This window comes from Pleurodeles waltl, chromosome 10, assembly GCF_031143425.1.
Source record: "Pleurodeles waltl isolate 20211129_DDA chromosome 10, aPleWal1.hap1.20221129, whole genome shotgun sequence".
Classification (NCBI taxonomy): domain Eukaryota; kingdom Metazoa; phylum Chordata; class Amphibia; order Caudata; family Salamandridae; genus Pleurodeles; species Pleurodeles waltl.
The window spans coordinates 149,968,312-149,981,384 of NC_090449.1; the positions used below are offsets into that span (position 1 = coordinate 149,968,312).

The 13,073-nt window shown below is 43.8% G+C and overlaps 1 protein-coding gene across 1 annotated transcript in view; it reads right to left on the bottom strand.

Annotated features, from left to right (window-relative positions):
* COPS3 (COP9 signalosome subunit 3) overlaps positions 1–13,073 on the bottom strand; it is a 146,011-nt gene that overhangs the window by 75,878 nt on the left and 57,060 nt on the right. The window contains exon 6 of the mRNA XM_069210061.1: positions 7,785–7,964. Coding sequence (XP_069066162.1) covers positions 7,785–7,964 — 180 coding nt within the window. The remainder of the gene's footprint in view (positions 1–7,784; positions 7,965–13,073) is intronic.

Genomic DNA, 13,073 nt, shown 5'->3' on the forward strand with positions numbered 1-13,073 from the left:
GAGGGGTTGTGAGGCGTTCTAGGCAGTAGCTATAGAGAACCACTGCTAGAACCCACTGATCTGAGGAGATTTCCTCCCAGGGAAAGAGAAAATCATGTAGTCTCCCCCAAACCAACACAGGTGATGTGATTGGAGGGGTTTAGAGGTGGTGTCTCCCCTTGATTCAGCCATCTTGAATCTAAGGAGGGCAGAGGCGTCTGGGAGCATGTGAGTGGCCAGGTCAGGCAGGTTACGTCAGACCCCCTCCTGATAGGTAGTCATCTGGCTAGGTGACCAATCCCCTTCCAGGGCTATTTAGGCTCTCCCTCTTGGGTGGGTCCTCAGATTCGGCTTGCAAGATTCCAGCAGGACTCCTCTGCAACCTCTACTTCGACTTTGGCCACTGGAACTGCGAGTGGACCAGACAATCTGCATCCACGACGAAGACTCTGCTTGCAACATTGTTTCCACGGCTCCTACCAGCTTCTGCAACATTTCCCTGGCTGTGCATCCTCCGAGGGCAGCAAGTCTTCAGTCTGCATGAGAAGGAAGAAGAAATCTCTCTTGCAGTGGAGTCACCCCTGCATTTGCAGGCACCAACTGCAACGACCAGCTGCATGGATCTCCTCTCATCCTGAGCTGCGTGTATCCTGCATCACAGGTAGTGGTCTGGAGTGGTCCCCTTGGTCCTCTCTGCCAGCTGACCAACTTTGGTGGAGTTAAACCCTTGCCTTCCCACGCAGGACAGTATGCCTGTGCACCATGACTCTTGCAGCTACCAAGGCTTGTTGGCATCTCCTCCAAGAGATTTTGAGGCTCCGTGTAGCCCCAGCACTCTTCCATGCGACACACAGCCTTCTGCGTGCTTCTCCTTCGGTGTGGGACCCTTCTTCAGTTGTGCTGCACGGGCTCCTCTGCAGCTCCTGGGTCCTCTTCCAGTGGATATCCTGTGGGGGCTGCCTTTTCTTCTGTGGACTCTTTGCATCGCTGAGGGTCTCCTGGGACTCCCCCGTGGGTTGAGTCCTCCTGGATCTTGCTGGTCCCCGGCAGCTCCACTTTTCATCTACTGTAACCCTTGCCTTTGCCAAGGCTTGTTGGTGGCTTTTACACACCACAGACTGCAATCTTGCATCCAGCGTGGGACGTCTATTGTATTCTCCAGGAACTCTTCAACGACTCCAGGGCTGCATTCCTGATAGTCTTCATCCTACCGTCGACCAACTCCTGCCACCACCGGACACTTCTGTACTTGGTACTCTTCTTTTCCAGGTCTTACTCTTCAGGAATCCACCGCCATTTTTTTTGCAGTCTGGTCTGGGTGTTGCATTATTAATCTTTTCAGTCCTTTTGGTGGTTTGGGGAAAATCCAGTAGCTTAATCCTTCAATTGTGGTTGGGGGGGGGGGGGGTGTCTCTGGTACTCACCTGTGGGGTTTCCCAGTTGCTCCTGCTCCCCTCTACAGATTCTACTTACCTGGGTTGGGGTTCTGTATTTTTTAAGGATATGGTTTGGGCTCCCCCTAGTGTTCCTATTGTCTATTGCTATTTGCACTGTTTTCTATCACTTTTTATGCCAATTTCTGATTGTTACTGTACACATATAGTGAGTGTGTTAACATACCTCCTATTGGAGTATTGCCTACCTAGTAATTTAGTACTTGTGTCAATAAAATAAAGTACCTTTATTTTTGTAACACTGAGTGTTTCTTTCATGTGTGCAAGTGCTGTGTCCCTACAACGGTATTGCATGAGCTTTGCATGTTTCCTAGGTAAGCCTTGGCTGCTCATCCACAGTTACTTCTAGAGAGCCTGGCATCTTGATAATGCCTACACAAAACTAATAGGGAATACCTGGCCCTGGTATAAGGTGCAAGTACCTTAGGTGCCCTCATCACACACCAAGCCAGCTTCCTGCAAAGAGTCCCTAGCAGCTGGTGTTTGCAGGGTTCCTAATGATTATCCAACCTGGTTACCAAAAAGCTGTTTCCCATCACCTTAGAGGTTAAGGAGATGTTAGGCATCTGGCTTAAACCCTGGGCTGTGGAGCCAGGCAGGACATTCCAGAAGATTATGGTATTGCAGTCGCAAGGAGTTTTGCCCGTGGCACTGAGGGCACAACGGATGCTGGCGTTACAGCTTATTTGGCACCAGACACCATCTACCTTCCCCAACCCTTTTCTGAACTACTCAGAAAGATGTTTAACAAACTCTTGCATCTCCTCCCAACAGAGCCCGTCATTGCTGGAGAGCAGAAGCCCTTTTCTGGGTAGCATGGACCACTGGAGATGCAGACAGACCCTGGGTGTTACTACCTTTGCAAGGTATTTAAACAATATAGGGCAGGTATAAGCAAGTCCCTGCGCATGGAGAAGAACTGCACTGTAGGAAATTACCCTTTTTGTATTGTCGCCCCACACATTTTTCTCCAATGCTGATGGTTCTGACTCAAAGTACGATGGAGCCTGGTAACCAGGCCTCAGTGCCAGTGGTCTCTCCCTAAATATGATCAATGTGAATTGGTATCCCCCAATTGGCAAAGACTTTAACACCCATTTAAGTCCCTGGTAAAGGGTACAAGTTGTGCCTACGGCATAGGAGTTAAAGGGGTCAACAGGGCCTGAAGCACTGATTGTGCCACTCCGAGTGACCCAAGTAAATGGATGATGGCAGTCCTGCCATTAAAGACTGCAGGAGCAGGGCAAACTGCTCAAACTCGCCTTTACCCTCACAATGTGTGGCATGGTCAAAACACTATCTTTAATATATGCCAGTAACCCCTAAGGTAGGCCGCCTGAGCCCAGGAGGGAGGGTGCATTCTATTAAAGGTGGGGACATATAGGTGCAAGCTTATATGTCCCTGTAGTAGCTTCTTCCCCTAAGGGCTACTATACATGGTCATGGGGCCACAAGCTAACATGGGCTTGCACCTAGGACTTTCGACATTGCCAAGTCCATTATGATCCTACTGCTAAGTTTCATGCTCCTTATCAAACAACTTGTCTCATCAAATGTGACTTCATCCCAAAGTTAGATTGAATGTGGCATGCACCCTGGTTGCTACCTTAGAGGTTGCCCACCTGGTTGACACAACCTCTCTTGTGCACTGGCTGGCAGACAGCAGCTGCTGTGACACAAACCTCACCCCTCCTCCCCCACCCGGAGGTGTGAACACTCCCAGGAGTCAGTAACAAAGGCATGCATAGGCGGGAAGCGTCATCTCCCACCCTGACAGGATGGGTAGTGAAGTGGCACATCAAGGCAGTGAGCTTTAAAGTCCACAGCGCCTTTGATATGTAAGTAGGCTGTCCCCCAGGAGGACAAAGCCATCCCGTGCCCGAGGCATATTTGCACCCAGGCAGGTGGGAAAAATAGGTAGTCAGGAGGCATACACCCCCAGAAAGCTAGCCACACCCCTCGGGTGGGCTGCCTGGTCTGTACAGCTGAGGAAGGGATCTGCCATTTTTGAAAGTGGCAGAAGAGCAAGTTCTAGGCAAAAAAAAAAAAAAAAAAAAGGTGTCGCCCCCAACCCAGATGTGGTCACCTCAGGGGCAGATTAGCCACTCGGATACCAGCCCATTGGCTACTTGCACTCACATCCCTAGCACCCCAAATCTAGGATTTTTAAGGGGCGCCCCTGGCGCCAGAACCTCAGATCTGACAAACCTGCAACAAAGGACAAAGAGGAGACCGCCAGATTGCGACCTTCAGGACATGCACAATATAATGAAGCATCTGTAGGCCCAGTCTGAAAAGGCATTGCAGAGACCAGCAAGGCAGAAGGGGCTGCTTGAACGTGGAAAGGAGACTGGGGACCCACTCGGGTGACTCTGGCAGAGGCAGCAGTGGAGGTGATGTGTGTTTGGCAGTGGAGGCAGTGATGATGGAACGTACGAGGAAGAACACTACTGCTCGTCTCTAGATCTCTTCAGCAACTGATCGGGGGTGGCCTCAATGCAGGTTTCTCCTTAAAGGCAAGTCCCCTCTGTCTTGCAAGAGTTTCTGCAGGGCATGAGGAAATGGTTTAGCCAAACTTTTCCCTGGATGAATGAAAAGATACATCTGCTTGGCGTCAAGCTCTTCTTGAAGCCTAGGACAGGCTCCTCTGAATGAGGAGATCCCACAGTCGACTGGTCTTTCGTCAACTATGCAGTTGATAGAGGCCTTGGTGCCGGCTTCAATGGCGCTTTCGGTGCCGGCTTGGAGTGATGGAGAGGCTTGTCATTGCCTTTGGGCCATGTCAGGTTTCAAGGGCTAAGAGAGGTTGATGCCCACGCACGGTTTATTCTTCAGATTCAGAGGCTTTTTCCAAGTGCTGATCAGAGCTGGAGTGTGGGAGAAGCTCTGGAGCTCTTTACTGCACAGGGCTTGACACAAGACTATCAGGAGCAGTGCTATGTCTCAACATGGGGCCTCTTTTGACAGTTGGAGCCAAGCGTACTGTAGACCATGGGTGTGGTCTTCATTCAAGGTTCATAGGTCTTGGGTGCCAGCAGAGAATTCTCTTCATCCTCCGCTTCCGAAGCACTGGATGAGATGCGCTATATGTGTGGTTTGCCAGGCCAGAAGGGCCCTTGTCCTTGTTTTCTTCAGTGCCAAAGGGGTCCTGTTCACCAAAGAACATGTTGGCAATATTGGCGGACATATTGGCAATGGCAGTTCTGGAAAGGGCATCCTCTCTTTCACCCTTAAACAAACCACATTATCTGGTACCAAAGCTCAATGAAATGGGCACGCGGCCCTTGAAGCTCACTAAAGACCCAGTATACGGGTACTAGGTTGCTGGACGGTAGACTTTGGAAGGTGTCTGGCGCAGTAACACGATGAAGGATGGAAGTTGTGGAGCACGCCTGGCCCTTACAAGTGCTCTGTGTCTAATTTGCACTGAGTGACACCAAAACCTGAAACCTAGTCGGTATAGGTTCAAATCCAATGGCAGAAAAGCAAATATAAAACACAATCTAACACTGGTGCTCATGCGCATTGTCCACTAGGGGAGAAATCACAGTACATACAGTGACTCGAAGAAAAACAACATGCAAACGTCCGAGTCCAACACTAAATGGCAGGAGTATGCAAAGCTTATGCATCTACAGGCACACATGCTGAAAACATATGGATCTGACTTGTTCTTTCATGGAAGTCTAGATCAATGATCACCAAAGCAGTTTGGGTGAGCCACAGGAATCAATGTGAATAGCCTACGCACGGGAAGCTAATTACTTTTTCAGTTACTGTAGTGGTATATTAAATGCTTTGAAATGATCACTCAGAAGTTTCACTGTAAATCTTGGTGGGGAAATTAGAGGAGCTTTGTAAGACGGTGTTTATGTGATGTTGTTTCAGACAGAAGTGTTATATTTCAAACAAGCATACTTCTGCTGCATGTTGCTTACAAAACTGGGACACAGGCGCAGCGCAGCGCACCCCCCCCCCCCCCACCCATAAGGAAGCAGCAGGAGGTGCATGTGGCCTGCCAGTCACTGTGCCCTGGCTTATGAGGCTCCAAAGAGACAAAAGAGAAGATCATCTGAGCACAGAGGGAAGACAGACGGAGAGATCCACAAATGTGCCATCTTCAGAACTTGGAAGAAAACAAGACCATGGTACTATATGGGGCAATGTGACCGCCCTCAGGAAGCCTTGTGTGTTTTGTTCTATGAAAGGATCAGCCCTGGTTGATCTCCTTAGAGGTTCCAGGTCCACAACAGTGCACCCCTAAGACTCTTGTTGCAAAACAACTAGTTGTAACATTTTTGGCATTAGACAGTGAAGTTCTCTGCTGGAATGGAACAGGTAATGAGTAACAAGGTGAACTTACACTCTCTGAAATGATATCTTGGTAAGGAGAGGACTAGAGGTATAGTCTGCTGGCCTAAGCAGACTTAGAAGGAGCAGGACAGATTCTCTCTGCCATTGCAACAAACATTTGAAAGACACCCACAGGAACTCTGAAATTTTGAGCTGTAAACTGGAACCGCCTGTACTAGGTGACTTACTCGTCCAGCAAATGTGGCTGGACTGAAGACACCTCCTGGGGCTGGGATTCCTGGAAAATTCCTGGAACGTTCCTGGAGTAGTAAGCCACCACTGGCTGCTTTTGAGCAAGGTGCAGGAACTTTTGACTGTCCATGCAGAACAGAGAAGCCACTTAGAATAAAACTGTTACTTTAAAACGCTGCATCTTAGCAGGGATTTATCAAATGTGCCATTTAGCTTTATTTTGATCGTAAAATACTTTGATTTCACTGAATTGATTTGGGTACTTTGCGGAGTAGTTTCTCGATCCAAGTACAAGGATGGTACTGCCAACCATTAAAACAAATTCTCTGAAGTAATCCTCTGCCTTCGTTCTGTGTTATAAAGGGGGGGAACTAAGGACCAGGGCATCCTACAGGCTGGTGTCCAGAGCTAAGATCCTGACCTGGTCCATCAATACATTACAATCTGTGTGTCAGGAACTAAAAGTCCCTTACCAGTCATTTGCCTCTAAACGTGTAAAGAGTTTGTTAATTTCAACTGACAAAAATGTTTTGTGTCTTTTCTTCTTTAAAATGAAAGTTGATCTGGCAACCATGCCTGTTTTGATTAAAGTGGAGATGCGATTTTGGCATTGAAGAATGGATGATCTGGGTTAGCAGCAAGGCAAATGGAACATTTTGAAACTACATTAATATCAAGCAATGAAGCTCCTCTAGTGCACATCACTCCAGAGGAAATAATGGGAAGGTTCAAGCGAGCCGAAGGAGTGTGAGAAATCAAGGGGACAGTGCCCCTAGCTCTACCAGAAAGAGCTCTCGCCTACAGCACCACAAACAGGAAGTAGTGTATGAGCCCAAAATGTGAATGTTGCTCACCTGGGTGCATAGCATGAAATTTAAGAGAAAGCTGGCACTAAAAGAGCAGAACCTGGTGACAAAGGACTGTAAAGCAGCTCTTAAACTAACCTTTTCCCTGGAAGAAGAAGTACTCTTGGAGTACAAGGCTGAACTTTGACATATGGACTGGAGGCTCAGTGAGTTTCTGGGACCAGGAATGGTGGCGGTAGCAGCAACTAAGTGGTGAATGGGCAGAAAAAGGTGGGAAGTCCCAACCCAACTACTCTCAATACATAGTGCATAACTAGGAGTTGACTGGCGACATCCAAGAATGGCTTACTTCTGTACAGCTCTCACACTTTAGAGCTGCGGTAGAGGAGCAATTTGCTCTAGTTGCTCCATTTGCTCCTGTTAAAGGCTAGTCCAACTTTTGCTATTTAAAAAAAAAAAAAAAAAAAAAAAAGAAAAAAAACATAACATTAATGGGCTGAACTTTTATCCACCAAGGAGATGGAAATGAACTTGTTCTGAGCTGTGACTAGTGCCTAGGTGTGTAGGTCAATTATTATTTGTTGTTCACATATTTCTTTACTAAGGGGAGGCTAAACCCATAAGCAGCATGGATTTCAGCGATTTCAGGTTTCCATCCAGGAAAGAAGTGTGCTCATCTTTTCCACCTGCGCTATTCTGCAAATGTGGGAAAAGAGCTAATATACAAATTCCCATGAGAAATCAAATACAGCCACCAGGTCAAAAGAAAAGGATACCACAGCTATTTACAAACATAAAAAAAAAAAAAAAACACACAAGAACAAAAAACTATTTTTTTTTGCCTCGCGTAAACAAGTATAATTTCTTACCCACTATATTTGGTCTCAAAATGTGCATGTTTTCATTATCAGAAGCATGGGAAAACGTTTATATTAATGCATAAAAAAAAAAAAAGCTGGCCAAACTCTGCTTTAATGTGTGCGATTTGTAAGTCTCTTACCTGTTCATAAAAGTATAGCGCTCTTTCAAAGTTCTTCAGACCTGTGTAAATCATTCCTCCGTAGTAGTAGTAACATAAAAAGTGCTTAGCGTCGAAAGCCCCATTTTCTTTACAAATGTCCATCATGTCAACATCTAGATATGCGAGGGCGGGTTTGAAACATTTTGCCAACAAGCAAAGCTATAGGAAAAAAGAGGGGAAAAAAAGAAACAAACCAAAATTGGTGTGAACTCAAATTGTAAAATGTAATTTCCAATCTATTCTATTCACAGACTACAAAGAACAGGATTCCTTGAGAACCATGACATGAAGCAAATCTTAAAAACGTAACAGGTCTGCTCAAACATCAAATACATACCAATAAAGTGCTAAGCTCTCTTGGCAACTTAGGGTTTTATTCACTGACAGTTCCTCATTTTGTGAAAGGGACGATAAACGAGTTACTGTGTTGAATCATCTATCCTTTTCTAACTGCGTCAAGATGAATTTAAGTCTTTGTCGGCCTTATGACAAGTCCAAAATCAGATGATATATTCTCATGTTCTTCTGTTTTTCAAAAACTCTTCAGCTGGCACTGTTCGAAAATTAACTATAAACTAAGAGCACTTCTCACCCAAACTTCTGCATCTATTAAAAACTGGAACCACAGTAGTGAAGAGAAACTAACGTATTAGATCTGATGTATCTTTAAAAAACAACTGTGGTACTGGCCATGTTATTATCAAGCTACACACCGTGTAATGCACAATTTTCCCACTGTTTGCCTTTAAATCACCTTTCACCATCATTGTTTTTCACACTTTGGAAGTTGTTCTTTCTGCACTTTGAAGCAAAAATGACTGAATAAAGTGTGACTGATTTTAAGCACCAGTACATACAATGAATAACCCACAGCACCACGTCTAAGGGATTGCAGAGACATTATACCCTAGCTTCTCTCTTAAGCTCGACTGCACTGCTTGAGGTCTCTGTAGGTAAAATAAAAAAGGGACACATTCGACAATGCTGTGCATTTCACAAATGTAAAAAAACAATTGTCTGGCTTTATTTGTGTCGCTGGAAGTCTGAACACAATTAAGCAATCTTGCATGAAAATGGGATGAAAATTAGCTTTGGCAGGCTATGTACATCTACGTATTGCAAGGCTTACCATTAACCACAAAGATGCTTCTTATAAATTAGCAATGTAGCAAGCACTATAAACTCAGGCTCAGGGCGAGGCCTTTTGTTGATATTAAAAAATAAATACAAATTTTAAAAACTTTTATCGAAGGAGAGGGTTTTTGTTTTAGAATATTCAATCCAGTACACCAAATACCACACAATTAGCCCACGCTTCAGAAGGAAACGTCTGTCAATTTATATTTCAAACTTCAGATTAAGAGATTCTTTGACTGCCAAAGTAACACAAATGAAACCTAAAGCCTCTGGTCCAGAGAGAAGAACAAAAAATGTTTGCTGGAACAGATCGTGCCTGGCTGTGAAAGGGATATCATTCCTCAAACAACAAAATAAGCTCCCTACTGGATTTTGCGTGTAGATGTGTATGCTACCCAGGGGTTTTGTTCCATATTGGGCCTCTTCCTTAATTATGAAGAACAAAAAAAATTGTCCAAAAAAGCATTCTGCTAAGAATCGATTAAAATTAAGGACATCAAAACTAGAAGGCTTCAAAGACAGTTTGGGTAGGGAAGTGGGGAAGGATCCATTGGGATAAACAGTAATAACAAATAAATGTACTTGCCCCATTTTGCTCATGGTTAAAAAGTATTCCATTATTTAGAAACCCCTTGTCCTTGATTCAATAAATAGAAACTGTGACTGTACATAATCATATTAGTGCCCAATCAACGACTGGAAGTCAACTTCTAAACCTTATTTTTGGCGGAACTCATTGGGAAAACATAACAGGGACAAGCTGAACATCAACTTTTTTTTGTTAAAGAACAAATGTCTCAAGCCAAATATTTTAGCCACCCATCAAAATTACCAGACTTGACATTTTAAAATGCAGTCAGAATTTTAGAATGAATCAAGACAAGAAAAACAGATCACACTGCAATTTTGCTCACTTCATGTATAACCTGGTTTGTGGTTGCAGTTGGCTAGTCGGGGACAGGGAGTATCCAAGCTCCTTTTCCACGTAACAGCAGGGTGCAATTGTCTCCCAGGCAATCCTAGTCTCTGTGCCTTCATGAATTCTACGATCTCCTGGACAGAATTACACAGTATAGCCCGAGTAGCCACAGGGAATTGGTTTGTCCTAGCTAGAAAACGGAGATGCATGCCACGATCTATTGGTACACCATTTTAGCAAGATTATGTGACAACCTAGGCGTCTGTGTCATTTAGAATGGCGAAAAAACATCTCTGGTGTGGAGGAGATGCATTCCTCTTATTTCTTCTTTTTCAGACCACCTCTGCTTTTCCTCTCAGTCTGCCTCCTCTTTGTACATATAATCTTTCATCAATTTTCCTCTCCCTAACCCATCCACATTACCTTTCCCCTATCCCTCTCCTTCTCGGAATAGATTTGCCTCGTTCTCAAGAATTACTCGCAGGTCTGCCAACACATCTGTTCCCACTAGGTTCACAACGTAGCACAAAGTTTTGTTTCCATTGTTTCCTCCATAGGTCACAGTGACCTTCCTAGGTGGCAGGAGCCAAACTGACAACTGGGTTATATTTGAATCCTATGTCTGAAGTAAAACAGCCATTGCAACAGATGAGTCTACCTGGGTTGTTGATATCCTAATCAGTTCTCCATGCGTCTGCCTGCTTCTTTGATACAGCTGTCTTCCAACTAATGTACTTATAACTCATTCTTGATCAGCTGTGTAGTCCATTCATACCATAAGTGGTAAGAGCTTTCCGTCACATATGCTGTGATATTATGTAATTAGCTAGCTGCCAAACTTTTACCCTCTCATTCTTACCAGTGGAATGAATTTACACCTGCCTTTGACAGAAGTATATCTCCATCCACTAACAGGGTGATAGCGAACTGGAAAAAGTTGTGAACTTCCTTGCCAGTAACAGTAGGGCATATTCAACCTGCGAGGATAGAGGCTTGACAGAAACTGACCTGGGCTTCAACAGACAAACAATGAAAACTGGTGCTGCTACACCCAACAGAAGAAATAAGCTACCCTGTGGGGAGTTATACAAGAGTTAAGCAGATAATAGACTCTCCCCCAAAAGTGCAATAAGAAAGCTACAGATGGTGTATTAGCAATAGTGAAATAAATGTGAAGTGTCATCCCCTACAGAGGAAGTCTGACCTCCTGAAACAGAAGAAAAGTTTGAAATGTTGATGGTCTTCAAATCACTGTGTCTTAAAACTGCTAGATTTGCTTGTTTTATTCAATTGTGCATTGAAGCCAAAAGAAGAGCAGGTATGCTCTACAGATCCAACAAATACATTTCTGGGAAGGATCAACTCTTTTCGTGTTATAGGCTTTGGAAAGTCACAAGCCTTTGTTGCCAGGGTAAGACCATTGTAGCTAATGAAAAGAAAATCTGCCTCCTTAATGAAGTCATTATTTTAAAGCAGAATTTATGAGCGCTTGAAACTTCTCGCAGAGTTTAGTCAGCCCAGGACACAAGCGATCTTGGAAGAATTATTTCTGTGTTCTTATGAATTGTTGACAAAACCTTAGAACAAAAGATTATACTGGTTTGCTCTCTGTACCAATTTGTCTCAACGAAAAACTATATAGAGATCTTTCGAACAGCCTGTAGACCGCCCAATTATTCTAGGTGATGGCGACTATAATAATAATAATAATAATAAAAAATTATAAAAAACACAAAAAAAAAGTCACACCTTTTCACCGTCAGGAGGTGAAGGGCACAAAATGGCAAAGTAATGTCTTATGTCACCAAGGGATCTGATATATAAAAACAGTGGCTAGAATGATTCAAACCCGAGCATGGGAGAGATGGGGGGAGAGCCAGGAAAACAAGGAAGAGAAGGAGATGGGAGAGGAAGTTAAAAAAAAAAAAAAAAATTAAAAGAAGAAAAAAAAAAGCCACAAAGTAGGCAAACGGAAATCTTGCTGTGCACGGATGTTTAAGGAAAGCTTTATTGCACTTGACTATCAGCTCCATTAAGGTTCAAGAAAATTATCCGCTTTGCAGATTGAAAAATTTTAAAAGCTAAAAAAGGGAAAAAAAGGAGTCAAGTGGTTTCATTCGAAGTTGAAGAAAGCTTCCTACTTGGCTGCTTCGCAATTTTCTGTAAAAAAAAAAATATTCCAGAGAAGAAAAGCTGCAATCATTGTGTCTATTGTGCTTAAGGCTTTCAGAGAAATGCTACTCAGTAGCAAATAGAACTCCACACTACTACACACCTTGCAGTGGATTCCATAGCAGGAAATCCAGTATGGGCACCAAAGTAACTTAAAAAGAGCTGCTTCACTTTCTAGACTCATGTTTCTCCAGATAGTGTGGCAAAGCAAGTTACATTCAAGGTGTGAAGTAGTTTCTCATTCCAGAAGATATAACAAGTTTTACTTGTCAACAGATTCATTAGGAGGTGAGGGCCTCTGTGCAGAGTTTAAGGTTACCCTCTCGGACCCTTCTGAACAAAAAAATGTAAACAGGAAATCCTTAATGCCTGGGAAAGCGAACAAGGATGGCCCAGGGGATATTTTTATTACGATGTGTGGCTGTTACACATACATTAATGGATAATAACTGGTAGTCAGATTACGTAGTATAGCACTGCTTCTTTCAGGAGTGCTGTGTCAATGCAAGCGATACAGAGCCATTGACAGAACTCTGTACACTTAAAAGCAAATAATCTTGTGGAATTATGCAATACTGAGATCTGTGGAGTACATCTTGTTTATCTACCGGCAGGCAACTCTGATTATGAATTCAAATCTTGAATTTTCTCTATCTGACATACTTATTTGTTGTTTTAAATACAAAATGGGTTTGAATTCTTCTGGTCGGACCTTTCCCAGGAAAGAACATACTACTTTGCCTGTCTAGACTTCTGTAGAGCTGTCAATGGCGTTATCTACATATAACAGACAATTGCTCAACCTGCTGGTGCGGATGCAGAGGTTTGTATGCTTTCAGATGAATGGACAGAGGACTTTTTTTTAACCATAACACTCAACCATTTTGTACAACACTGAGCACCCAATTCTCAATTTCTTAACAATGTGGAATATGCTTGGGTATATTTACTGGTTTCCAATTCTCCTTCCCCGCCATGGTACTCTCGAGTGTGGAGACTTGCATGCTAGAGGTTTTCCAGAATGGTGACATCTTGTGTGA